General features: G+C 43.0%; 1 protein-coding gene across 1 annotated transcript in view; it reads left to right on the top strand.

Moving 5' to 3' along the window:
• TBCK (TBC1 domain containing kinase) overlaps positions 1–27,999 on the top strand; it is a 307,224-nt gene that overhangs the window by 11,440 nt on the left and 267,785 nt on the right. The window contains exon 3 of the mRNA XM_056566040.1: positions 22,080–22,152. Within this exon, the coding sequence (XP_056422015.1) occupies positions 22,080–22,152 (73 nt within the window). The remainder of the gene's footprint in view (positions 1–22,079; positions 22,153–27,999) is intronic.

Consider the following 27,999-nt stretch of genomic DNA (forward strand, 5'->3'; position numbering starts at 1 on the left):
CGTGACCCCGCGTTACATACCGGGACCGGGCGCAGGGCGTATAGGTACGCCCTGCGTCCTTAATACTCAGGGACTCTATAGTAACAGGGACTGTTCTCCAGGACTGGCACATGGCAAATGTGGTGCCAATATTTAAAAAGGGGTCAAAAGGTGACCCCGGGAATTATAGACCTGTTAGTGTAATCTCTGTTGTATGTAAATTGAGGGTTTTCTAAGGGATGCTATTTTGGAGTATATTGATAAAAATAAATGTATGACTCCATATCAGCATGGCTTTATGAGGGATCGGTCCTATCAAACTAACCTGATCAGTTTTTATGAGGAGGTGAGCTCCAGACTGGACCAGGGGCAATCGCTGGATGTCGTATATCTGGATTTTTCCAAAGCATTTGATACGGTGCCACATAAAAGGTTGGTGCATAAAATGAGAGGGATTGGGCTGGGGGAGAATGTGTGTAAGTGGGTAAGTAACTGGCTCAGTGATAGGAAACAGAGGGTGGTTATAATTGGTACTTATTCTGATTGGGTGACTGTTACTAGACGGGTACCACAGGGGTCAGTCTTGGGTCCTATTCTATTTAATATATACATTAATGACCTTGTAGAGGGGTTGAATAGTAAAGTAGCAATCTTTGCAGATGATACAAAACTCTGTTAAGCCGTAAACACTAGGGATCGACCGATTATCTGTCTGGTCGATATTATCGGCAGATATTCACGATTTTGGACGTTATCGGTATCAGCAATTACCTTGCTGATAATCCGATAATGCCCCCACCGCACCGCAAATCACGCCGCACCCCCCACCACTGCACCGCGCCGGCCCGGCCAGAGACCTACGCCGCCGCTGCCCCATTGCCTCCCCCATCCCTGGTTTTATAATTACCTGTTCCTGGGGGCCGCTCTACCTCTGGCTCCTGCGGCTTCCTGTGTTACGCTGTGCGCTGCGCAATGACGAGTGACGTCCTCAATACGACGTCACCGTCAGTGCCCACAGTGACAGCTCTGGAGGACGCCGCCGGAGCCAGAAGTATCGCGGACCCCGGGAACAGGTAATTATAAAACCGGGAATAGGGGAGGCAATGGGGCAGCGGCGGCGGCGGTCTGTGGGGGGTGCAGCGCGGTGGGCGGGGCAGTCGAGGTGGCAGGGAGAGAAGCGGTCGAGGTGACAGGCAGGGGAGAGAAGCGTGCGGCAGCAGCGGTCTCTGGTACCGCAAAAGCCGCTGCAGTTCATTGATTTAAAGTGTCCGCCTTAAATCAATGATCTGCAGTGGTGTCGCCGGGGGGATAAATAGCCGACAACTTATACAAGAATATCGGTATAAGTTATAGGCTATCGGCCCTAACCTCCACAGTGTCGGTATCGGCCCTAAAAAATCGTTATCGGTCGATCCCTAGTAAACACAATAGAGGACAGTGCACTGTTACAAATTGATCTGGATAGGTTGGAGGTTTGGTCTGAGAAGTGGCAGACGAGGTTCAGCTCTGATAAATGTAAGGTAATGCACATGGGGAAGAAAAATCTGGGCTGGGATTATGTGTTAAATGGGAGCACACTTGGGACGACTGACATGGAAAAGGACTTGGGAGTCTAAGTTAACAGTAAATTTAGCTGTAGTGACCAGTGTCGGGCAGCTGCTGCCAAGGCAAATAAAATCATGGGGTGCATCAATAGGGGCATAGATGCCCACGACAAGGAAATAATTCTACCGCTGTACAAATCACTAGTCAGACCACACATAGAATACTGTGTACAGTACTGGGCACCAGTGTACAAGAAAGATATAGTGGAGCTGGAGAGGGTTCGAAGACGGGCAACCAGAGTAATACGGGGAATGGGGGGACTACAGTACCCAGAAAGATTATCAGTATTAGGGTTATTTAGTTTATAAAAAAGAAGGCTTAGGGGAGACCTAATAACTATGTATAAATATATCAGGGGACAGTACAGAGATCTTTCCCATGATCTATTTATACCCAGGACTGAATCTATAACAAGGGGGCATCCTCTATGTCTTGAGGAAAGAAGGTTCTTTACTGTAAGAGCAGCGAGACTGTGGAATTCTGTCAGAGGACGTGGTCATGGTGACCTCTGTAAAAGAATTTTTAAAAGGGGTCTGGATGCATTTTTGGAGAATAATATCATTATAGGTTATGGATTCTAGAGCTATAGGGACAGAACGTTGATGCCATATTTGGAGTCGGTAATTAATTTTTACCTAGAGTATGAGTTTTTTTTTTTATGCCTTCCTCTGGATCAACTCAGTAGGGAGTCATTAGGTTTATAGGTTGAACTTGATGGACTCTGATTTCTTAGTTATGTAAAGATTTCAATTGGAGTTTCAAAGTAAAATTGTAGATTTCTATAGACAAGTAAAGGATGAATTGTTCCCATTTGCTTTTAATTCAGAGTGTATGGGATTACTTTGTCACTAGCCCCTAAGTTGTGTCTTTTGAGCCTTATTGGATGTGACTCTGATCCCTCGGGTGCAGAGATTGGGATGCTACGGGTATTGTACCAGGCTAGGAAGCTGATAGCCCAATACTGGATCAGAGCTAACCCCCCTACTATTACTGATCTTATTGCTAGACTGTCACTTATTGTTCGTATGGAGAGAGGAATATATGAAAAGCGGAAAGCTACCCGTAAGTTCCAGGCAGTTTGGGGACCTTGGATGCATGTTTTTGATCGACAATCTGCTAGTACTTAATGTGATCCTTCTCCTAGGGGTTGAATGTGTGAGTGGGGTCCAGGTGTGTCTGCTTGAGATCCTTGGCTCACCGTGCTGCTCCGTGTATATGATCTCTCCTATTTTCTGTTCTCTTTACTGCCTGCCTCGGTGCTGTTTCTGGTTGTCCTTTACTGCCGATTTAATGCTTTTTATTTGATGGACGTGCCTTATGTTATTTGACGGCTTATCTGCCTTACTGGTGGACATTTGGTGGAAACTTGGGTACTGTTACTGGGTGGGGGTGGGACTGTTGGGGTGGTGGGCGGGATTGGGGATTTTTTTTTTTTTTTTTTTTGTATGGTGTGTATTTGTTTATCTTGAAAAATACCTTAATAAAAATATCTGATTTAAAAAAAAAAGAAATTGTTCCCATGCAGGGTTTCCTCTATCCATGCATAATACAATGTGAACACATATGGGGGAATTTATAATTGTATTTACACAGCTTACAATTTGCTATAACTTTTGCAGTGGTAGCTGATTTATAAAATGCGACAAATTTGCATGTTTTTATGCAATCTCTTATTTTTTTGCATTGACCTATAACATAACACATAAGCTTTTTGAGAAGAACATGCGCTATTTTGATAAACTTGGCTTACGACTGAGAAAAAAAGTGTGTGAAAAATCACTTTAATTACACAAACAATGGTAAATTCCTGCATAGCGCATATATAAAAACACATTACCGTAGTCGAACATGAGAGCCGGCATGTAAATGCACAATATATTATTGGGATACCGGAGAAGCTGGAATATGTGGCGGAGTGTAAATGACATGGGCAGGAGAAGTGAGACCATTCCAGTGAAACAACATAGAGAATGAAAGTCCAATATGGAGGGTTGGCTCTACCATAAGGCCCATTCATTGTTGGCAGATTACAACAACCTGATTTAAGATAACTTTTTTTTAATACATTAAACATTTTTTGTAATAGAGTTAAAAAAAAAAAATTATATTTTCATTGGGTAGTAATGTGTATTCTTGTGGCCTATGTGACATACTGGCCCTGATTTACCAAGAGTGGAGTGTAGGTTTCTTTGTGGGTTTTAATTCCCCCCCAAAAAAATGTCCACGGTATTTACTAAGGTTTCCGTACACCTTGCACTTTTCCCTACATTCTGCTTTTTTTTTTTACACATGCTCTGATCTGTTGGGTTTTCCTCAGCTTAAATCCACCACGTTTTCTGGGGAAACCTTAGTAAATATGTTGTTTTTGTTGTGAAAATGTCAGGTACACGCCCCTTTCTGTGACCACACCCCTTTTCCAGACGTCTACGCCCCTTTTTGGGTTTTCTCAGCAAAATGGAGAGTTGGTTGGGTTTCTCTCATTTCTGGTGCAATGCGCCAGAATCTGGCGCACAACCCGACAAAACATGCCGGGCTTGCAATAGTAAATCAGGGCCACTGTATTGATCTGAATATTTTGATGTTTATCAGTAATTTTTCACCTATAAACATCTTGACACTATGAGTGAAACTTGCTGTTAGAACACTGAAGAAAGCAAAACTTGCTGCCAAAGCAGGGCTGTGGAGTCGGAGTCGAGGAGTCGGACGAAATTTTGGGTACCTGGAGTTGGAGTCGACAAACAATGCACCGACTCCGACTCCTACTAAATTTAGATTGAAATAAAAAAAAAAAAAAGCAAGTTTAAATGTCCCAATTCACAAAAAGTTATAATTAATGACTTCTCTACTTTAAGAATAAAGACCAATGCATGCAGTGCCTCACGTAACCGCAAAACGAACACGTTAAGTGACCGTGAAGAAGCATGCTTTTCATGTGCTTTACTATATGGCACACAACGCACAATTAGGAGCGGCAATACTTATACTTTCCATAGTGTTGTGTTCTGCTGTTACAGGGAACCCATGGGTAACCTAGCCTCTCACTGATAAGGGGTTAAGGAAATATGTTTTTTGCAAGACTAGAGACACTTGTATAAGTGAAGGGAATGGAGGGTCAATAGTTCAAGACTGAAGCTGTAAACCATTGGAAAAACTGCTGCCATTCAGCTAAGGCTATAAAAACTTGTAAACTCGATTGTTAGCTTAAAGGGGTACTCCGCACCTAGACATCTTATCCCCTATCCAAAGGATAGGGGATAAGATGTCAGAGCGCCGGGGTCCCGCTGCTGGGGACCCCCAGGATTGCCGCTGCTGGGAACCCCCCCGAATTCGCTCTGTGCATAATGACGGGCGATACAGGGGTTGGAGCACCGTTACGTCATGGCTCTGCCCCTCGTGATGTCACGGCCAGCCCCCTCTATACAAGTCTATGGGAGGGGGCGTGGTGGTCTTCACGCCCCCTGCCATAGACTTGCATTAAGGGGGCGGGCCGTGATGTCACGAGGGGCGGAGCTATGACATTATGCAGCTCCGTCCACTGTATCGCTCTGTATCCGTCCCCCGAACTCGCTCTGTGTAGTAATGAAAGCACGGTGCCGCAGCGGCGATCCCGGGGATAAGATGTCTAGGGGCGGAGTACCCCTTTAAACTTTAAACATGACTATGGGATTCTACTAGGGAAATCAGCACACAAACTGTTCAATACAGTAGACTGTTGGCTTCCCAGCCAGTAGTCCTGTGATAATGACAGGTATGTTACCTTTCTTTCCTTCAAGGAATGTATAAAATACATTTGCATATTAATACAGAGGAGTCGGGGAGTCGGAGTCGGAGTTGGAAGTACAGAAAACTCCGGAGTCGTAACAATTATCTACCGACTCCACAGCCCTGTGCCAAAGGTACTACTCTAGTGTATATGAGGAGCTACAATTTGTGTGTTATTTACCAACCGCTGCTGTGGGATGCTTTTCAATTGTAGGGTCTATGTATAATTTCTGAGATATGAGGATTTATCATTTGTGTGACAATTCAAGGAATGAGTCAGTTAGAGGGGGCATAAAGGGATACTCCGCTGCTCAGTGTTTGGAACAAACTGTTCCGAATGCTGGAGCCGACGCCAGGAGCGCGTGATGTCATTGCTCCGCCCCCTCATAATGTCACGCCCAATCCCCTCCATGCAAGTCTATGGGAGGGGGCGTGATGGCTCCTCCTCCCAGAGACTTGCATTCAGGGGGCGGGGTGTGATGTCATGAGGGGTCGAGGCTATGACGTCATGAGCTCCAGGCTCCGGTTACAGCGTTCGGAACAGTTTGTTCCAAACGCTGAGCAGCAGAGTACCCCTTTAAAGTTAATAATTGGAGTGAATATCAGGTGATGGATGGTATTATACAGTCAGGGGGTGTAAATGTTTTACATAGAAGGCATGTATACACACCTCCTGACTGTATAATCCCACCCATCACTATTATTATTAAAATTAACTTAATTCCCATCAGACAACCTAGAAACCCTCATATCTTGAGACTGAAAGGGTATATCTAGAAAACTGTAAAAGGTGTATGATCAGGACAACCTAAGCTACCTATTGATAAGGCAATCCTATTTTGTTTGGGATTGGCCACAGGTCCTCTTTCAGAGTGAGATGGAAAATCTTATCCTACTGGTACTGGGTTACTTCCCCTATCCATAACATGTTTCCTTTAGTCTCTCTCCACTCTGCTGGAGGGGTTGTGATGTAGTAGACACTCTACTGCATTTATTCTGGGACTGCCCAAAACTTTCCTCTTTTTGCGTGTAGTATAGAGATTGTCTTCGAGGAACAAAGTATATCTCCCACACTGGCCTTTTTCCCTTGCATCTCTGATTTCCCTCTGTGGAGACATTTGGAGCACCTAAGTTTGTCCCTTTTGGCTTCAGAAAGTGGGGGATATGTAGCGGAAGGAGGACCTTACTGCCTAGTTGTATAATCGCCAATACAGATTCCTCCGTACTTGGTTTTATGGGTCAAATTCCAGGACTCTGAACAGAAGTCTATTTTGTAAGCCTAAAATTCCCTGCCGTCCTCCACCCCACCCTAATATGTGTTTTTGTTTCCCCTTGCATTCTTTATTTCATACCTTTTGTTCTTTCAGCTGACTCTCCCATTTCTAGGCCCTCAGGCCAGTCGACCCTCTTTTTCATTTTTTCTTGCTTATCTAGTTGGGACCGTTTGGGATGGAGGTTCTCCTTCCAGCAAAACAATGACCCTAAACATACTGCTAAATCTACACTAGAGTAAGGGGAAACATTTTAATGTGTTGGAATGGCCTATTCAAAGTTTAGACCTCCATTCAAAACTGCTGTACACCAACACAAACCATCCAACTAGAAGGATAGGAGCGGTTTTTGTTATGGATAATGGGGGAGATTCATAAAAACATGTTCTGAGGAAAAGTTGACCGGTTACCCATCACAATCAATCAGATTGCTTCTCTTTCATTTTTGAAAAGGCCTCTGAAAAACAACAGAAGCAATCTAATTGGTTGCTATGGGCAACTGGTCTACTTTTCATCAGCACAGGTCTTTATGAATCTCCCCCTAAATCCCAATGCCTAGCTCTGCCGAGTTAGTAAAGACATACCCCATAAGACTTGAAACGGTAATCACAGCAAAAGGTGCTCTGCAACGTATTACCATTCAGGAGGTAAATTGCTGATAAGGTGTTGTGTAAGTTTAAATGGTAGAACCCCCCCCCCCCCCCCCCCCCCAATAAAGCCATTTTAGATCCAGGTTGTAATGCAAGAAAATAGAAAAATCCTTAGGAGGGGAATACATTCTTAAGGAATGTATCCCCCTCAATTGCTTTCCCTGTTTTCTCTCATCTTCAGTAATCCAGTAATCCTTTGGCCCCTTAGCAGCTAGCACCCTGGTAGTTATGCCTTAAGCATAGGTGTTCACTTGTTTTCCTCTGTTTAGTGTGTTGCGAGGGATACATTTACACCTCTTTTCATTACCTTGGAGAGCCGAACAGACTTGTAACTGAGGCCTAGGAATCTACTAGAACACAACTACTTTGTAATTTCTTCTCCAGATGTACAGCTTCTCATCGCCTCCAGAACACGGAGGACATGTAATGGTCACTGACAATTGTCTTTATTATCGGCTCACTGCCTTCCATACTCAGGAAAGGGCCTGACAGCACCTAAGTCCACAATGTGGCCCTTTATTTTGTGTAATTGATCTGTATTTAAACACGGTAAATAAAAGTAACCCCAAAATGTTCTTTAACTATATAAATAACAAAAAGGTTAAAAATGAAAGTGTGGGCCCTTTTAAAAAATGATGAGGAAAAAATTATAGACAAGGATCAGGAAAAAGCAAACATATTAAACAAATTCTTCTCCACTGTATTGACCGAGGAAAATGAAATGCCAGGTGAAATACAGCAAGATAAGGTAAACTCCCCAGTACAGGTTACCTGTCTAACCCAGGAAGAAGTACAGTGCCGCATACAAAAAATCTAAATGGACAAATCACCAGGTCCAGATGGCATTCACCCATGTGTTCTAAAGGAATTGAGTAATGTAATAGACAGACCCCTATTTTTAATATATAGTACTCTATAGTAACAGGGACTGTTCCCCAGGACTGGCGTATCGCAAATGTTGTGCCAATATTTAAAAAGGGGTCAAAAGGTGACCTCGGGAATTATAGACCTGTTAGTTGAGGGTTTTCTAAGGGATGCTATTTTGGAGTATCTTGATAAAAATAAATGTATGACTCCATATCAGCATGGCTTTATGAGGGATTGGTCCTGTCATACTAACCTGATCAGCTTTTATGAGGAGGTGAGCTCCAGACTGGACCAGGGGGAATCGCTGGATGTCGTATATCTGGATTTTTCCAAAAGTATTTGATACGGTTCCACATAAAAGGTTGGTGCATAAAATGAGAATGTTTGGACAGGGGGAGAATGTGTGTAAGTGGGTAAGTAACTGGCTCAGTGATAGGAAACAGAGGGTGGTTATTAAGGGTACCTATTCTGATTGGGTTACTAGTGGGGTACCCCACAGGGATCAGTCTTGGGTCCTGTTCTATTTAGTATATTCATTACTGACCTTGTAGAGGGGTTGAATGGTAAAGTAGCAATCTTTGCAGATGATACTAAACTCTGTAAAGCAGTAAACACAATAGAGGACTGTGCACTGTTACAAATGGATCTGGATAGGTTGGAGGTTTGGGCTGAGAAGTGGCAGATGAGGTTCAGCACTGATAAATGTAAGGTAATGCACATGGGTAGGAAAAATCCAGGCTGGGATTATGTATATTAAATGGGAGAACACTTGGAACGACTGATATGGAAAAGGACTTAGGAGTCTTTAGTTAACAGTAAATTTAGCTGTAGTGACCAGTGTCAGGCAGCTGCTGCCAAGGCAAATAAAATCATGGGGTGCATCAATAGGGGCATAGATGCCCACGACAAGGAAATAATTCTACCACTTTACAAATCACTAGTCAGACCACACATAGAATACTGTGTACAGTACTGGGCACCAGTGTACAAGAAAGATATAGTGGAGCTGGAGAGGGTTCAAAGACGGGCAACCAGGGTAATACGGGGAATGGGAGGACTACAGTACCCAGAAAGAGTATCAGTATTAGGGTTATTTAGTTTAGAAAAAAGAAGGCTTAGGGGAGACCTAATAACTATGTATAAATATATCAGGGGACTGTACAGAGATCTCTCCCATGACCTTTTTATACCCAGGACTGTATCTATAACAAGGGGGCATCCTCTACTTTTAGAGGAAAGAAGGTTTCTACACCAGCACAGACGGGGGTTCTTTACTGTAAGAGCAGTGAGATTGTGGAATTCTCTGCCTGAGGAAGGAGTCATGGTTAACTCGGTAAAATAATTTAAAAGGGGGCTGGATGCATTTTTGGAGAAGAATAACATTACAGGTTATGGATTCTAGATCTATAGAGACAGGAGGTTGATCCAGGGATCTATTCTGATGCCATATTTGGAGTCAGGAAGGAATTTTTACCTCTAGTATGAGTTTTTTTTTTTGCCTTTTGCCTCTGGATCAACTCAGTAGTGACTCATTAGGGTTATTGGTTGAACTTGATGGACTCTGGTCTTTTTTCAACTTTATGAACTATTTTACCTAAGATTAACTATACCCGGAATGTTTTAATGTCTGTGCTGTCTTTTCTGGGATTATGGACACAGCGTTTACATCCTGCATTATTTTCATTGAATATAGTGTATTTTTTTCCTGTTGTGACTCTTGGCTATGCTAAACATATGATTTTGAACATGTATTGTGTATTTTTTCCCTATGTGTATGTAAAATGGATTATGGAATATCACATGTTTTACACATCTCAATAGGCTGCCATTTATTGGTTCATACTAATAGCATGAAGCCACTGGATTTCTCATGTAATACACTGCACTATTATTGTAGTGCAAATAAAATGAAGAAATGCAAAAAGAGGAAACAGACAAAAGGCATTAACTAATCATAGACCTGACATAGCGAGGGTCACCTCCCAAAACACCTTGTCGTGTGTTTTTTCTACTTAATAAAAGAGCATCTTGTGTTTTCTGTTACTTTGGAGAATCATTATTCCACTGTATATGCTTAAAGGGGTACTCCGCTGGAAAACATTTTTTTTTTTTTTTTAATCAATCTGTGCCAGAAAGTTTTTAATGGATTTGTAAATTACTTCTATTTAAAAACCTTAACCCTTCCAGTACTTATCAGCTGCTATTTGCTCCACAGGAAGTATTTTTTTTCTTTTTGAAATTCCTTTCTGTCTGACCACAGTGCTCTCTGCTGACACCTCTGTCTATTTTAGGAACTGTCCAGAGCAGGAGAGGTTTACCATGAGGATTTTCGCCTACTCTGGACTGTTCCTAAAATGGACAGAGGTGTCAGCAGAGAGCACTGTGGTCAGACAGAAAATAAATTCAAAAAGAAAAGAACTTCCTGTGGAGCATACAGCAGCTGATAAGTACTGGAGAGATTAAGATTTTTAAATAGGAGTAATTTACAAATATGTTTAACTTTCTGGCACCAGTTGATTTAAAGAAAAATGTACCCCTTTTAAAGAGAAAAATATCTTCAGCGACCACATTGCATCTCTTTTTGGAGTGGCCATCCTGGATCCTCTCACCCTACTTGTACCTTTTTATTGCAGTGCAGTGTACTATGCCTATGACCAGGTAGGCAGACTGTCATGACTGACCTGAGAGGCTTTATTATGCCCCCAGCTGCTATTGAAACTTAAAGGGGTAGTCCAGTGGTGAAAAACGTATCCCCTATCCTAAGGATAGGGGATAAGTTTGAGATCGCAGGGGGTCCGACTGATGGGGCCCCCTGCGATCTCTCTGTACGGGACCAGGCTCTCCGGCCAGATAGCGGGTGTCGACCCCCGCTCGAAGCGGCGGCTGACACGCCCCCTCAATACATCGCTATGGCAGAGCCGGAGATTCTATGGCTCTGCCATAGAGTTGTATTGAGGGGGCGTGTCGGCCGCCGCTTCGTACGGGGGTCGACACGCCCCCTTCGCGCGGGCTGTCGGAGGCCCCTTACAGGAGATCGCAGGGGGCCCCAGCGGTCGGACCCCCCGCGATCTGCAACTTATCCCCTATCCTTAGGATAGGGGATAAGTTGTTCACCACTTGTTCACTACTGGACTACTCCTTTAACGTGAAGAGTGAAAGGGTGTGAAGGCATTGTATAATATAATGTATAAGATAATGAAGAACATAAAGGAAAGGATTATTTGTGCAATAATATATACCAGTGGTCTCCAACCTGCAGACCTCCAGATGTTGCAAAACTACAACTCCCAGCATGCCTGGACAGCCGTTGGCTGTCCGGGCATGCTGGGAGTTGTAGTTTTGCAACATCTGGAGGTCCGCAGGTTGAAGACCACTGATATATACATTGGGTGTCACAATACAGATCTCTGTAGCCCCCGAAATGGCAGATTACAATTCTAAGCTACAGGTTACAGTAAAAATAAGCGCTCTGGAGCACAAAGTGCTGCTGTAACAAGTGATCTACTGCCCATACAAAAGAACTGGAACATTCATGAACACATGCACGTTTTAATATTTCGGCAGAATGAAGTTTTAAATGTTTCCAAATGCAATTTCTAATAAAAAAGATATTTGTAAGATGTTACAAGACAGTGATGAAAGAAAGGCCTGAACACAGAAATGGGACCTGAATCGCTATTATTACAATAGTAATATATAAAAGACATATTTAGACTATGTGCAGCGCACATGAGTACATATTACAATAATGTCTTGGCTGCTATGTAACATACTGTACATCTTGTTCTAGTCTCGCTCCTCTTATACTTATTGTATCTGAAGTGCAGATTTACATCAGAGCAGAGCAATTGTAGAACCCTGCAAATACTGTCCATGTGCACTAAACAGTATTTATAGCCGGGATATAGCAACAATTCCTTGTCCTGATTATTACTTTTAAACAGTTCATAACTTTAAGCTCTTGAAAGGGAAAGGCAAAGAGTGTGCGGTAAGATGGCAATTGTTTCAGGGCTGAACACTGTAACATCTCCCTGTATGTACATGCAATAAAAAGTATAAGTATATAAAAAAAAAAAACTGCACGAGATAAACTAAATATATCTAGTGTATGTAGATTTATCACCCAGTCATCTGTTATCAGTAGTATGGATGAGAAAATACAGGGGGCGCTCCCTGATGAGGTGTATCCACTGGTGTGTACCCTACACCACACCCAGGTGATATACTATACTATACAACTATAGAACGTTCAAGCCGCCCGGAGCAACGGGAGGCAAGGAGGAGGAGACCCGGCGCAGGAACCAGGTGAGAGACCGGACGGGCTCTGTGACAGCAGTGGGCTCCGCCCCCCCGCACACCACGCGGCCTGGCAGCACCGCTGCGATGTGCGGGGAGGAACTGATCACGCCGCACGGGTAAGGAGAGGCCAAGATCTCCGCCGCCGCTCTGGCAGGCCGTCCGCGGCCGAGCACCCCCCACCACCACCACATGCATTGCCGGGCCCAGCAGAGATTACCACAGCAACGGGGGGGGGGGGGGGCTTGAAGGCCCCACGGAGAGAGTGGAGGAGAGTCCGGGACAGTGGAAACCGGGGACCGGGTGCTCCGATCCTCCGCCCGAGACCCCATGCAACGGAGTGTGGCGGGGAGGAACGGTCCGACCCCTGGGGGACCTGGAGCGTAGGTGGGAACATAGTAAAAGACTGGAGGCCGGAAAACCGTGTTTACCGTGGGAAGTCTGCACGCTGGACAACCGCCTTCCGCAAACGTCACGTACGCCCCGCCTACATGATGCAGGGACATTTATACTCCCTCCCCTAACACGGCTCCGCCTAGAGGTGTGAGAGGTGTGGGAATTCCCGCCCCCTAGCACAAATTCAGCCTGATAGGCTTCCCACATAACACACAGCATCACTGGGAGCTGTAAGTGGACCTGAAGAAGGCATCAGTGGATGCCGAAACGCGTTGTCCCCAATATTTCAATAAAGCATTTTATAGTACTGTGCCACTCGAGTCCTCCTTTATCGATCGCACACTGAGCAGCTCCTCGCCAAACCGTTTTTTTTTTCCTGTTCATACCCCACTGTTATCAGTAGTGTAATCTTGTCTAAGAGCTGTCATCTTGTCACTAACCTTTTCAGGGTAGCGATTGGCACTACCCTCTCTGTGTGTGAACATCGCCCAGTTTAGAGTCACTGAAGTGAACTAGTGGTGCTGCAAACCCTCATGAGAGAGACTGCATATAACGTTCATTCAGGCAAAAAGAAGACAGAGGGCAGCCACTAACCAAATCCTTTTTGATTCCTTTATTCCATCCAAAAGTAAAAACACTCCAACAGAATGGTTCCACGCTGCAGACGTCCAGGGCTAGGTGGCTCAGTGCTGCTTCATGATGCAAATAGGTGACAACTGTTTCCTGCAATTGCTGCACTTCCACATACCTGTAGGTCTGTAGAAGCGCAGCAATTGTGGGAAACAGCTGTCACCTATTTGCATGATGAAGCAGCACTGAGCCACCTAGCCCTAGGCATCTGCAGCCTTGTCACCATAAATTTTTATGTAGTGCAATCTTGTCACTAGTGTAATCTTGTAACGTTCTCTGTAGTGAAGTACATTAATTAAATCAAATTAATTTGTAAAATACTAAAACATTCGGCATGTCAAGATTTGTTTCTGATTTTCTCCACTTACTGAAAATCTGGCGCGGTACTGATATGTTGCAGATAAAGCTGCAGATTGGCTGTAGATCTGCAGTAAAATCCCAAGTTCAGAAAAAAATAAACCCATTAAGCCTTTATGTTGTATTCAGTCATATAGTTTACATTCAACTCTCCAACATGAAATCTGCAGTTTCAAATCCTGCACATCAAATATGGGCAAGATACTGTACGTTTGAATATACCCTAAAGTGTCCCGTCTTTTACCCAAATTTTTTATGTCACAGAGACATGTCAAAAAGTTTTGACTGGTTGAGGTTGGAGTGTCTAGACCCCTACTGATGATTAGAACGACCCAAGAGAAGCGTGCACTTTAAGCACTTTATTCCCCAGCTTGCATCTGGTTGCATTAGATGGCACCATTATAAGTCAGTGGAGTCTGTCTAGTGAAACTTGACAGCGATCACAGAGGCAGGGAGTGAATTGCTTTTTTTGATTTTAGTACGTACCTGGCAGACAGTAATGGACATGCTTAGGAAGGATCTGCGCTTGTCTTGGGGCTAAATGGCTATGTTGTGAGATTACCATAACACTGTGGCTAGCTTTTTGTGAACTAGTATTTCCTGTTTGACTTTTCTTTTTTTGCCTACAAATCCCACAATTCCATTTTCCTCCCTCCCACACATCAGCCACCCCACCCATTGAAACATGAATGAGCTGCATCAATTCAAAAGACCTGTGGTTTTCAATCAGGCTGCCTACAGCTGTTGTATTAGTTGCAGATTGATCTCTCTCCCACAAAGCGATCCCTCCACCCATTGAAGCAGACAGGCTCCCTGTCATCAGCTGACTAGTGAGTCAGGTCTCGGCCACATTGCAACCTGGGAAAAATCTGACACAACAGTCATTTTGTATGCTGTTAAAAATAAATATTGGAGGTGGTTTGGTTGCCGGACTAGATGTCTGCATGAATACAGAGCTCCTGCTGTGACACCGGGGAAATAAGCGTTTTTCAACTGCCAGCGACTTCAAACTTAACTCTGGGGCTGTCCCAGCCCTCATGGCGACTCTGGGCAGGAAAAGAAACTTCCAAAAAGGAGGTCTACAGACTCTAACTAGCTATTTTCACTCTGAGGGCTCGGCCCGCACTCAGAACCAAGATGGCCCCGCTGCGCGCTCTGCAAGGGGCGCGGCGGGAAAACGAAGACAGAGGAAGCACTGAGATGGAGACGGCTCGGAGGCTATGCAGAGCCCTTACCAGTCGCTTCCTTCCACTAAGGTTAATCAGACATTATCGTTCGATATGCCGCAGCACTGGAACTCACCACCACCTACCTGTCTTGATGCTGTGATGCGACCGGGCGGAGAAGCAGCGCTGGAGACACATGCTGATGACTCTTCGCAGGCCTGCGATACGTGGAGCGCCGCTGCTGAGGACATTCAGGCATCTCCACAGGTTAGTCCTCCGAAGCAGAGACCCCGTCTGGTTGCCCCAGGCGGGGATCTGGTGACTCCTGAGGCCTCTGCTCCAGAGACTGATAATGATATGTTCTCATCAATGTCATCAATGAAAACTAATGATACTGCTGTCTCTGACACCATGCTTAAAGAAATGCTGCAGGTCCTGCGTAGCTCTTTGCAGACGGACTTTAGCAAGCTATTAAATCCATTGCAAGCCTCTACCTCTATCCTGGAGCAGAAAATGTGCCACATTGAGACTCAACTTACCTCCTTTGCAGTAGCCCACAATGAGTTGCAAGATGCCCATAATGCCTTAGATGAGAAGGTTGATTCCCTGCATCCCAAAATGATTGATTTGGAGGACCGCAATAGGCGTAACAATGTGAAGTTCAGGGGCATCCTTGAAAACGTCCCTGGCTCTCAGCTTGTTAAATATGTGAAACAGCTTACCAAACAACTGCTCCCTGATTTGGAAGACTACGAGTATAGCATAGATATGGCCCACAGAGTAGCCAAGCCAAGGTCCCTTCCAGATGAATTGCTAAGAGACGTCCTTGCTAGGTTCACGCTTTTTCAAACCAAGGACCTACTTTTACAATATTCTCGCAAACACCTGGTTCTTGCTGATCCCTATGAAGATATTAAACTCTTTGCAGACCTCTCTGCAGCTAAGCTGCAATCTAGGCATAGTTTTGGCCCTCTGACTGAAACTCTCCGCAACCTAGGTGTTCCCTACAGATGGGGATTTTCTGCAAAGATTTTGATAAACAGACAGGGTAAAGTCCATGCCTTGCCGAATGCTGAAATGGGACTATCCATCCTCAAAGATTGGGGTATGCTGCCTGATCAAGAAGAACTTCCATGTCCTCGTTCCGGTTCTCCCATCAGAAATGATCCAGAGTGACTTTCTTTCCAGTACTATGATAACATGTTATCCTCTTACTAGAATGTAAACTTAACCCGGTGGAATGGCTGATAGCGATTCCCTTGACCAGTTTGTGACTTTACTTTCCACACCCACTATACCGGTGTCTATACCATCTATACACCGCATTTTTATATTACTATTTACCTATCTTGATTTCTTGCCAATATTTTGCTGTTCTGTTTTTCTTTTTTAGCCTTAACCTTTTTATTTGTATTTGCTGTTCTAACGCTCCTTCTTTTGTGGTTTGAGTAGGAGCAATTGTGTGACATCCCCGTCTGTGGCTCACAGAGCCAAGTCGGGTTTTTAATTACCATGCTTGCAAGCCCAGTGTGTGTCGACTTCTACACTGAACCACAGGTTAGTGTGTATCACCCCTAATTGTACCCCCAGATGCTTGGTCAGACTTACACTATACTCTCCCTCCTGATCACCTCCACATCTCTCCTAGCAGCAATCATGAGCATTCGCCTACTTTCCATGAATGTTAATGGGCTTAATAGCCCACAAAAAAAGATACTTCATGTGGTGTGAAGTGAGGAGACGAGATGCTACACTACTGTGCCTTCAGGAGACATATATCTCCTCTAAAAAGATAGGTTTCTCTACATTTAACATTGACAATGCATTTTACACTCCTATTATAAAGCTGGAAGCAAATGATACAGGATTATCTATGGACAGTAGGTAAAGGACACAGCTTATGTTCTAATCCTCTATGCACTATGACCTCTGCACAGGTAAAATAGCATGCCCAGAACACTTTCTCATAAGTCAATGAGCATTTCCCGTTCACAGGTTCCTGCGGTCTATATGGCCACTGTAAAGCATATCTCCAAATGTTAGTAACAGCAGCTAGTGCAAGATGGCTACCCCAATAGTCATGTACAGAAAATAGAATCTAACTCTGTCTGAAACAGATAAGAAGAAGAAGAAGAAGGAGAAGGAGAAAAAGAAAGAAAGAGAATATATATATCCAATAAGAACAGCACCTCCATAAATAAATAGAAAAAAGGAATTTTTTAAGTGCCCGCATAGTCTGAACCTCGGTCCACTGGTCCCTCAATGTATCGAAAAATATAAGCAGCACACCACAGGTAGGCATCAAACAAAAAGTGGATTTATTCCATGATGTGAGAGACTTTTCTCTCACATCATGGAATAAATCCACTTTTTGTTTGAAGCCTACCTGGGGTGTGCTGCTTATATTTTATATATATATATATATATATATATATATATATATATATACACACAGTATCTGTTTTTTTATTTTGTTTATTAGTAAAATACATTCCATTAAATGTATATAATCTGTCCTGAGAAGATAAATATATAATATTTGTTCAGATCTATAACAACCATTGTGTTTTTATCTGTGCTGTCATTGCTCTTATTTGCTGCCAATAGGTTTTATATATTTCCCCACTGACCAGGATGTGTAATAGCTGTAAAAACCCTGGTTACATGAAGTTTTCAAAGCTCTCTGATGTTTGTTCCGTATTAGATCATTAGTTTAGATAATCCAAGAAAAAGATGTTCTTAATAGAAACACTGGAGATTAGGTCATCCCTCTGTAATAGCTGTCACTATCTGTCCTGGTGCCCTGACGAAACTAACACATACAAGTGTGCGAGTTATAAAGTATACACTGAAAATTCCCAGTGTTTTGTAAGGCTGGGGGGACCTGTTAAACCGAAATGCGTCTGGGCTGTGACAGGGCCATTCTTGGTTATAGAAGAACAGGGCGTCCCGTGCTGATGTGAGTTCCTTCTCTCTGGGAATGAAATCCACTAAATTACCTGTAGTAAAAAGTTTAATTGGAACATATATTTTCCAGATTTTGGTGCGCAGACAATTCAGTATGTTTGGATGACCTGCATCACTTCTAATGCATTTCTTGAAGTCGTTATATGGTTTGGGGAGTTTTTCTTCTTTAAAATAGCAGAGCATGTCTGGTTTTCTTATTATTTATTTACCACTCTATGTCCTGGGTAACTAGAATATATTCTTGAGGACAGCAGCATTTTCCAGATATAGTACGAAGAATTCCTCCAAAGGGGCAGAGATCATGAAAGGCGCTGGAGACCAAGTAAAATGCTACTTTTCTTTATTCCCACAATGCAACGCGTTTTGCGGATGTTCCGCTTCATCAGGCACGCCTGATGAAGTGGAACTTCGGCGAAACGCATTGCATTGTGGGAATAAAGAAAAGTTGCATTTTACCTGGTCTCCAGCGCCTTCATGATCTCTGCCCTTTTGGAAGAATTCTTCGTACTATATCTGTACGAAGAGCGGAGCGGCTGCTGAGACCCCATTGTATTTCATGTCTTTCCATAGTTGTACTTGGAGGGAGTATAATTACCTTTGGTAAGCGCATGTTCACATTTAGCGTTACCATTTCCACTCCGGTATCACATAAGGGAGTGCATCCTATCACCTCTTTTTTTCTAGCAGCATTGTCCTCAAGATTGGTCATCAAGCTGAGGGGTGCCAACATCTAGCATCCCCACGATCAGCCGTCGTGCCACAGTGCACTGTGAAACAGACAGCTTTATATTGTGTAGTGACCAAGTTGGGGTTACTGCAGCCCATTGACCTGAATGAAAGCTGAGCTACAGTAACCCAAAGCTACCACTATACGAAGCATGGAGCTATCTGCATCCTGCCCTGTTTCGCTATTTATGTTGGCACCATACCATGGGACCATTTTCCATTGGCCATTAAAGACTTTTCATGAGTCTACCCTCTTCCTTTCAACTTTTTCTTCTTCCCTTGTTTTCTAGTGATCTGCTTCCATATTAGCTTACTGCACATCATATGACCACAATATTTGAAAACACCCTAAGCTGCTGGGCTTCATAGGTACTTCTGTAATTACACCTATGCACCTAATATTACAGCATATGAAATCCTTCCTCTGTCTCTGGAATTCCTAACCACACATCATGTTATTGTCTCTGTTCTGTATATGACTTTTGGACAAACCATTACCTTTTCAGTCATTATAAACTGCGCCATGATAATGTGATAACATTATTATTTGTATTTTATACCTGGAGTCTAAACTCTTCACAATTTCCTAAAGCATTTATACACAATTTCCATTTATATACACGATTTCCTGTAGTTTTTCTTTATAGGCTTGAGTGGCACTTTAATAATCAGGAGATTATATAACCTTACCAAGAAAATATTTTCTGTCTAAGGCTAAGTTTCCACTTTTTTTTTTTTTTCTGGCAGTTTTTTGGATATTTGCCACTGCAGTTTTTGAGCCAAAGCCAGAAGTGTATTCAAAAGGAATGGGAAACATAAAGGAAGGACTTACACTTCTCCTCCCTTTTGGATCCACTTCTGACTGGCTCAAACACTGCAGTGGCAGTTTTCCAAAAAAAAAACAAGTGGAAACTTAGCCTTAGACAGGTTTTTATATAAAATGTGTTATATAAAATGTGTTAGGCCCCAAAATCCATGTCAGATCCAAGATACCTTCAAGGGGTACTCTGGTGCCAAAACATTGGACAGATTTGTAAATTACTTCTATTAAAAAATCTTTATCCTTTCGGTACTTATTAGCTGCTGTATACTACAGAGGAAATTCTTTTCTTTTTGGATTTCTTTTCTCTCCACAGTGCTCTCTGCTGACACTTCTGTCCATTTTAGGAACTGTCCAGAGCCGGATATATTTGCAATGGGGATTTTCTCCTGCTCTGGACAGTTCCTGACATGGACAGAGGTGTCAGCAGAGAGCACTGTGGACAGACAGAAAAGAAATTCAAAAAGAAAAGAATTTCCTCTGTAGTATACAGCCCCTAATAAGTACTGGAAGGATTAAGATTTTTTAATAGAAGTAATTTACAAATCAGTTTAACTTTCTGGCACCGGTTGATTAAAAAGAGTACCCCTTTAAACCTGTTTGCATGCACTAGTAAATTTTCACTTATATTTTTTGCCCCGCCATAGTAAATAGGTTTGTGAGGAGATAAGTAGCATGTGTCTGCTGATTACACAGGAATAAAGCCAAGAATTTACCACCTTGAATGACAAGGAGGGTTAATCCTCATGTGTGTCTGCAGCCCCACAAACTGCAAATTGTAAAACGCCATGCAACATGTGAACATACGCATTTCAGGGGAACTCTGGTACATAAGTACTTATCCGCTATATGCAGGATCCACGGCATGAAGCAGTGGCTGACATGTCCCTCCATGTATCTCTTTGGGACAGCCGGAGATACACAAATGCTGTATTTCCATCTCTCCCATAGAGATACATGGAGGGGTGTGTTGGCCACTGCTTTGTGCTGTGGTCATCAGTAATCTGTTCGCGGAGCAGAGGTCGCTCCGTGCATGAAGAGAGCTGGAGTGTATTCCGCTGCAGCAGGGTACCGTTGGGTTCAATGGTATCCTGCTGCACTGTTCACACAGTGGAAATCCTGATTCTGGTATTCGCAGAAGAAATAGCCATAGTCTAGTCTTTCTGCAGATTTCTTAAATGCATTGCCTTCTGTGAGACGGCGCATCTCTAAGTGGTCCTAGTGCCCACAGCATTATTTAAATGTGTGGAATGTCTGCACATGTTTTCTGTGTGAACATGACCTTAACATTCAATGGACTGAAATGTTGCTGATTTATTGCGGATTTTAGTAATTAACTTCAAAAGGGAAGTCAAATCTGCAACAAATCCAAAACATATCTGCTAGGAAGGAAGGTAGAGGAAAAAAAGGGGGTTAGGGATGTCTTGGATGAGCTGCAAGCCACCAGTGAGATCCTCGGCAGGAACCCGTAACATTAAGGCTAGTGATCGGAGAAAAATGCACTGGTCTCAGCGCTGCTCGGACAAATATCCACTTTTTTTATTGATAGTGTTAAAATTTTCTTGGTAGATAAAATAATAAAAGCAGATACATCGATGACATTTCTGCAGCACATTCGCAAAAAATCTGTAACAAATGTTCAGCATATCCTCAACAAATCTGCAGCATTTCAGTTACATGTGAAAATATTCTAAGGGCTTTTTCACACTGGTGAGTTCCCACTGCGAGTTCAATGGGGATGGGCTTATCCGCAGCTGATTTTTCCACCGAAATTTCTGCTGACAAAAACTGCTGCAGACCCCATTGACTTTAATGGGGTCTGTGGAGGATTTTACCAAAGTGGGATTTCTGCTGGCGGAAATCTGCAGAGGACAGCCAAACCCAATTCAAACTCAGCAGACAACTCACTGCGGGGTCGCTTTGAAATCCGCTCCATGGGAAGGAGCCCTAAAAAGGTATTGTCCTCTCCAAGGAAGCCTCTAATGCAGATGTAAACTTAGCCTTAGGGTATGTTCTCACTGTGGAATTCTGCAAATAGAATTCCGCGCGGTGAACCTTACCATCAGTGTGAATTGGTCTTCCACGAGACCTGTTCACACTGCGGAATTTCAGCTGCGGACAATTCCACCGCTGAAATTGTTCCGCGCAAATAAAGAACATGTTCGTTCTTTGCGTAGAATCCCGCGAGCACTGCATAGCCGTCAATGGTGATGGCACAGTGCCCCGCGGCCCTAGTGCCGAAGTATCTTTGGCGGCGGCTGCCAGACGGAATCTCCGCTCGCTGAATTCGAGTGGAGATTCCGCAGTGTGAACGCACCTTTTAGTGGGAATTCCTCATTAAATCTGTCGGACAATCAGAAGTTCACGGTATTTGGTAATCATTAAACACATGTAGACTTTTAGTTTATGGAGAATAGAACAAGTTATTACATTAAAAATGATCTTCAGGTAACACAATTTCATGCTATTGTATAGTCTTACATAATGTTCTACCAATGCCTGTTTTTCTCCTGTCTGCTTACAGAAACATATTCTAGAAATTTCAGTTCATTGTAACACTTGATTTATTCTTTGCTTGCCTCCTTAGAGAGACTGGTGGTTGTAGCCGAACACTATGAAAAAAGTCTTGAAGATTTGCTACAGGGCAGGAAGCCTGTGAGGTAACGTCTCCATCCAGGACATCCTTGTTTGTAAAAATTGTCAAACAAAAACAGATGGGTAGACTGCAACTTATTTTGGTATAGTAACAAAAAAGGAATAGGGAGAAGCCAAAATATATTGACTTAATGTACAGGGTGGGACATTTATATGGATACACCTTAATAAAATGGGAATGGTTGGTGGTATTAACTTCCTGTTTGTGGCACATTAGTATATGTGAGGGGGGAAACTTTTCAAGATGGGTGGTGACCATGGCGGCCATTTTGAAGTCGGCCATTTTGCATCCCACTTTTGTTTTTTCAATAGGAAGAGGGTCATGTGACACATCAAACTTATTGGGAATTTCACAAGAAAAACAATGATGTGCTTGGTTTTAACGTAACTTTATTCTTTCATGAGTTATTTACAAGTTTCTGACCACTTATAAAATGTGTTCAATGTGCTGCCCATTGTGTTGGATTGTCAATGCAACCCTCTTCTCCCACTCTTCACACACTGATAGCAACACTGCAGGAGAAATGCTAGCACAGGCTTCCAGTATCCCTAGTTTCAGGTGCTGCAGAATGGGCAAAACAAAAATTGGAACAGGACCCTCAGTTTATGCAGAAGATTTTGTTCAGTGATGAGGCAAACTTTTATGTGAATGGTGAAGTTAACAAACAAAACCACCGCTATTGGTCTGACACTAACCCACATTGGATAGAACCCTCCAAGACTGTTGGAACACAAATATTGATGGTATGGTGTGGTAAATGGGGTTCAAAGATAGTGGGGCCTTTCCTCATCAATGGAAACCTCAATGTCACTGGATATGCGAAATTGCTACATGATGATGTGTTTCCCTCTTTATGCACTGAAGCTGCTACGTTCCCAGAGATTTTCCAGCAAGATGGTGCACCACCACATTATGGGTGTCAGGTCCGAGCATTCCTAGATGAACAGTTTCCTGGAAAGTGGATTGGTCGTCGTGGGCCAGTTGAATGGCCGTCAAGGTCTCCTGATCTGGCCCCCTTAGACTTTTATCTTTGGGGTCATCTGAAGGCAATTGTCTGTGCTGTGAAGATACGAGATGTGCAGCACCTGAAACTATGGACACTGGAAGCCTGTGCTAGCATTTCTCCTGCGGTGTTGCTATCAGTGTGTGAAGAGTGGGAGAAGAGGGTTGCATTGACAATCCAACACCATGGACAGCACATTGAACGCATTTTATCAGTGCTCAGAAACTTGTAAATAACTAATGAAAGAATAAAGTTACGTTAAAACCAAGCACATCATTGTTTTTCTTGTGAAATTCCTAATAAGTTTGATGTGTCACATGACCCTCTTCCTATTGAAAAAACAAAAGTTGGATTCAAAATGGCCGACTTCAAAATGGCCACCATGTTCACCACCCATCTTGAAAAGTCCCCCTCCCCTCACATATACTTATGTGCCACAAACAGGAAATTAATATCACTAACCATTCCCATTTTATTAAGGTGTATCCATATAAATGGCCCTGTACTTTACACTAGATGTTCAAAGCTAAATAGTATATACATATTGATTTATACAGTCATGGCTGTAAATGTTGGCACCCCTGAAATTTGCCAAGAAAATGAAGTATTTCTCACAGAAAAGGATTGCAGTAACACATGTTTTGCTATACACATGTTTATTCCCTTTGTGTGTATTGGAACTAAACCAAAAAAGGGAGAGAAAAAAAAAGCAAATTGGAAATAATGTCACACCAAATTATTGGCACCCTTTCAAAATTTTGGAAAAAGAAGATTGTTTCAAGCATGTGATGCTCCTTTAAACTCACCTGGGGCAAGTAACAGGTGTGGGCAATATAAAAATCACACCTGAAATCAGATAAAAAGGAGAGAAGTTCACTTAGTCTTTGCATTGCTTGTCTGTGTGTGCCACACTAAGCATGGACAACAGAAAGAGGACTTGCGAACCAAATTTGTGGAAAAATATCAACAATCTCAAGGTTACCATCTCCAGAGATCTAGATTTGCCTTTGTCCACATGTGCAACATTATCAAGAAGTTTGCAACCCATGGCATTGTAGATAATCTCCCTGGGGGTGGATGGAAGAGAGAAATTGATGAAAGGTGTCAATGCAGGATAGTCCGGATGGTGGATAAGCAGCCCCAAACAAGTTCCAAAGATATTCAAGCTGTCCTGCAGGCTCAGGGAGCATCAGTGTCAGCATAAACTCTCCACCGACATTTAAATGAAATGAAACGCTATGGCAGGAGACCCAGGAGGACCCCACTGCTTACACAGAGACATAAAAACTTTGCCAAAATGAACTTGAGTAAGCAAAAATTCTTCTGGGAAAATGTCTTGTGGACAGATGAGACCATGATAGAGCTTTTTGGTAAAGCACATAATTCTACTGTTTATCGAAAACAGAATGAGGCCTACAAAGAAAAGAACACAGTACCTACAGTGAAATATGGTGGAGATTCAATTATGTTTTGGGGTCGTTTTGCTGCCTCTGGCACTGGGTGCCAAGAATGTGTGCAAGGCATCATGAAATCTGAGGATTACCAATGAATTTTGGGTCGCACTGTACAGCCCAGTGTCAGAAAGCTGGGTTTGCGTCCGAGATCTTGGGTCTTCCAGCAGGACAATGACCTCAAACATACGTCAAAAAGCACCCAGAGATGGATGACAACAAAGCGCTGGAGAGTTCTGAAGTGACCAGCAATGAGTCCAGATCTAAATCCCAGTGAACACCTGTGGAGAGATCTTAAAATTGCTGTTGGGAAAAGGCGCCCTTCCAATAAGAGAGACCTGGAGCAGTTTGCAAAGGAAGAGCGGTCCAACATTCTGGGTGAGAGGTGTAAGAATTTATTGATGGTTATAGGAAGCGACTGATTTCAGAATCTTTTTCGAAAGAGTGTGCAACCAAATATTAAGTTAACGGTGCCAATAATTTTGTCCAGCCCATTTTTGGAGTTTGGTGTGACATTATGTCCAATTTGCTTTTTTCCCTCCCTTTTTTGGTTTAGTTACAATACACACAAAGGGATTAAACATGTGTATAGCAAAACATGTGTTACTGTAATCCTTTTCTGTGAGAAATACTTAATTTTCTTGAAAAATTTCAGGGGTGCCTACATTTATGCCCATGACTGTATGTCTGAAAGACAATAATCATATAATGTCCTAATGACAAGACATTGGTGTGTTTTGCCAGCAAGCAAACAGACCCAAACAGGCAGGTGTCACAGTTCAGTAGTTCTGGGTTTATTGTAACAATTCACATACAGCCATAAATTTCGCTTGCAGCATTCAGTATAATAGAGACTACCAGATAAACTTTTGATATGTTGTACATCTTGGCAAAACATTTAACCATTCTGATATACCTTATAAGAAAATGTTATTTCCTTCTTATAGAAATCATGGCTTATAAAATCATGGATTTGTCCAAGCTAAAGCACAGGCATGGACAAAGTCCAGTAAGTGAGGGTGGGCTAGCACTGCTCTGTGCTCTCTTCTGTCTGATAGGACTCCTCTGTGCTGTCTCCTGTCTGATAGCACTCCTCTGTTCTCTCTCCTGACTGATAGTACTCCTCTGTGCTCTCTCCTGTATTATAGTACTCCTCTGTGCTCTCTCCTGTCTGATAGTACTTCTCTGTGCTCTCTCTCCTGTCTGATAATACTCCTCTGTGCTCTCTCCTGTCTGATAGCACTCCTCTGTGCTCTCCCCTGTCTGATAGGACTCTTGTGCTCTCTCCTGTCTCATAGGGCGACTCTGTGCTTTCTCCTGTCTGATAGGACGACTCTGTGCTCTCTCCTGTCTGATAGGACACCTCTGTGCTCTCTCCTGTCTGAAAGCACTCCTCTATGCTCTCTCCTGTCGGATAGCACTGCCCTGTGCTCTCTCCTGTCTGATAGGACTCCTGTGTGCTCTCTCCTTTCTGATAGGACTCCTCTGTGCTCTCTCCTGTCTGACAGCACTCCTATGTGTGAATGTCTCTCCTTTGGCGGTGGAAAGGATCAGCACAACGGGAGGTGGATTTCACACAGATTTCATGCAGATCTTGCTGTGGAATAGGCCACGGAAACATACCCTAGTAGGCTAAACTGTAACAGAGATCTTGTCTATTATCTGAAGCAGATTAAATGTGATTTTTGTAATCTCATCTACATAGAAGAGAATTTTATCTGCCAGAAATTGAGGTGCCGTACGGATTTCACTGTTAACGTTAATGTTGAAGGTATAATCAAATCTGCAGCATTGTCACAGCAGATCCACACAGATTTTCATGTGGATTTAGGGTGGATTTAGGGTGGATTTAGGGTGGATTTTTTTTTTTTTTTTTTGCAGAATATTAGTCTAGCATGCGTTTTCTCTTAAAATCTACTGACTTAGAGCTCTGACTTAGGCCTTGTTAATTTCACAAAATTTTTTTTGCTCCAGGAGCAGAACAACAGAAAAAAAATAGTGCTCCCAGATCCAAGGAATACTAGACAATGACAGATGCCATTTCTGTAATGGTATCCACTGTTTTATTGGATAAAATATTGCACCATGCTATGCTATTTTTCTGGAATTTGAGGTGTAATCTATGATGGAACCTCTGGCACAGATGTGAACTATGCCTTATTTCATCAGCCCACTACAAGAAAAAAGGAACTATAAAATTATATAAACAAAGTTTATTTAAGCTTTTAGCTTCTGTTTAGTGTGATATTGGGCAAGTCTCTTTATAATACTGCATAGGGCAGGAGTCTATATATGCGTATGCAGATGTCGTGTTCATAACTGAGCACTAGGAGGCAGGAAAATTCTCTTGCACATATGCTAAATGGGCACTGTCATATACAACAACTTTTGATATGTTGTAAAGCATGTAAAACCAATAGGTTTTGCAATTACTTTCATTAGAAAATTTTCAGTATTTCATACTGAAAAAGCCAGTCAAACAACTGCCCCCCTGCCTGCTTGGACACATACTAGTCCTGCTGTGTCCATGCATCATCACCTATGTCATGGACACACTTCCTTGACTGACAGCTGTGAGCGCAGGGCTCAGAGCTGGAGGAAAAATCCTCCCACTGTCAGCTTGTGTTCAGCTATTGGTACACTCATAGCTGGAGGAAGCACACTGTCTTCCCGCTGTGAGCCTGCTTTGCTTGGGCACACAAGTTGCTTCTGCGGGGAACATTTCTCTGCTTCTGTACTCTTGATCTACACACTCGGGGATCTGGGTATAGAACTGCGGGGGAGATAACAGACATGTATCCCCAGCGGGGATCCGCGCTGCAGCCGTATTTCACTTTGCCTGCTCCCTTTCAGCCTCTGGGACCACTGGCTCTCTGCTAGCATCTCACTGTCTGCCACTCGCTGTCCACCGCTCACATCTCTGACCCCCACCCCCCCCTCTCCCCCTGCCACTTGCACTCTGCCTGCCTGCTGCTCACATCTCCCCTAGGGTTGCTATACTAGAACACGCAGTATGCCTTGACACTGTGGACATGTGGGAATTGTAGTTTCGCTAATGCTAAGGTGATGTGAGCAGGCAAATGATTACATCTCCCCTAGCATTAGCGAAACTACAACTCCCAGCATGCCCTGTCAGTAAGGACAAGTTGGGAATTGTAGTTTTGCTAATGTTAAGGTGATGTGAGCAGGCAAATGATTACATCTAGATACATTAAAATTGTATGTACATGGTCAGGATTAGGTACTGAGTGATATATTTAAAAAAAATGTTTTTGTTGGATCTGAGGGGTACACTTTAACTCTTTAAGTTTATGATATTAAGGTTAATTTATGGTACACCTTAGTTTTTCCTAGTGTTACATTGTTGTGTGGCATCTATGATGTCTCCATTCTCTAT

Source organism: Hyla sarda, chromosome 1 (assembly GCF_029499605.1).
Source record: "Hyla sarda isolate aHylSar1 chromosome 1, aHylSar1.hap1, whole genome shotgun sequence".
NCBI lineage: Eukaryota > Metazoa > Chordata > Amphibia > Anura > Hylidae > Hyla > Hyla sarda.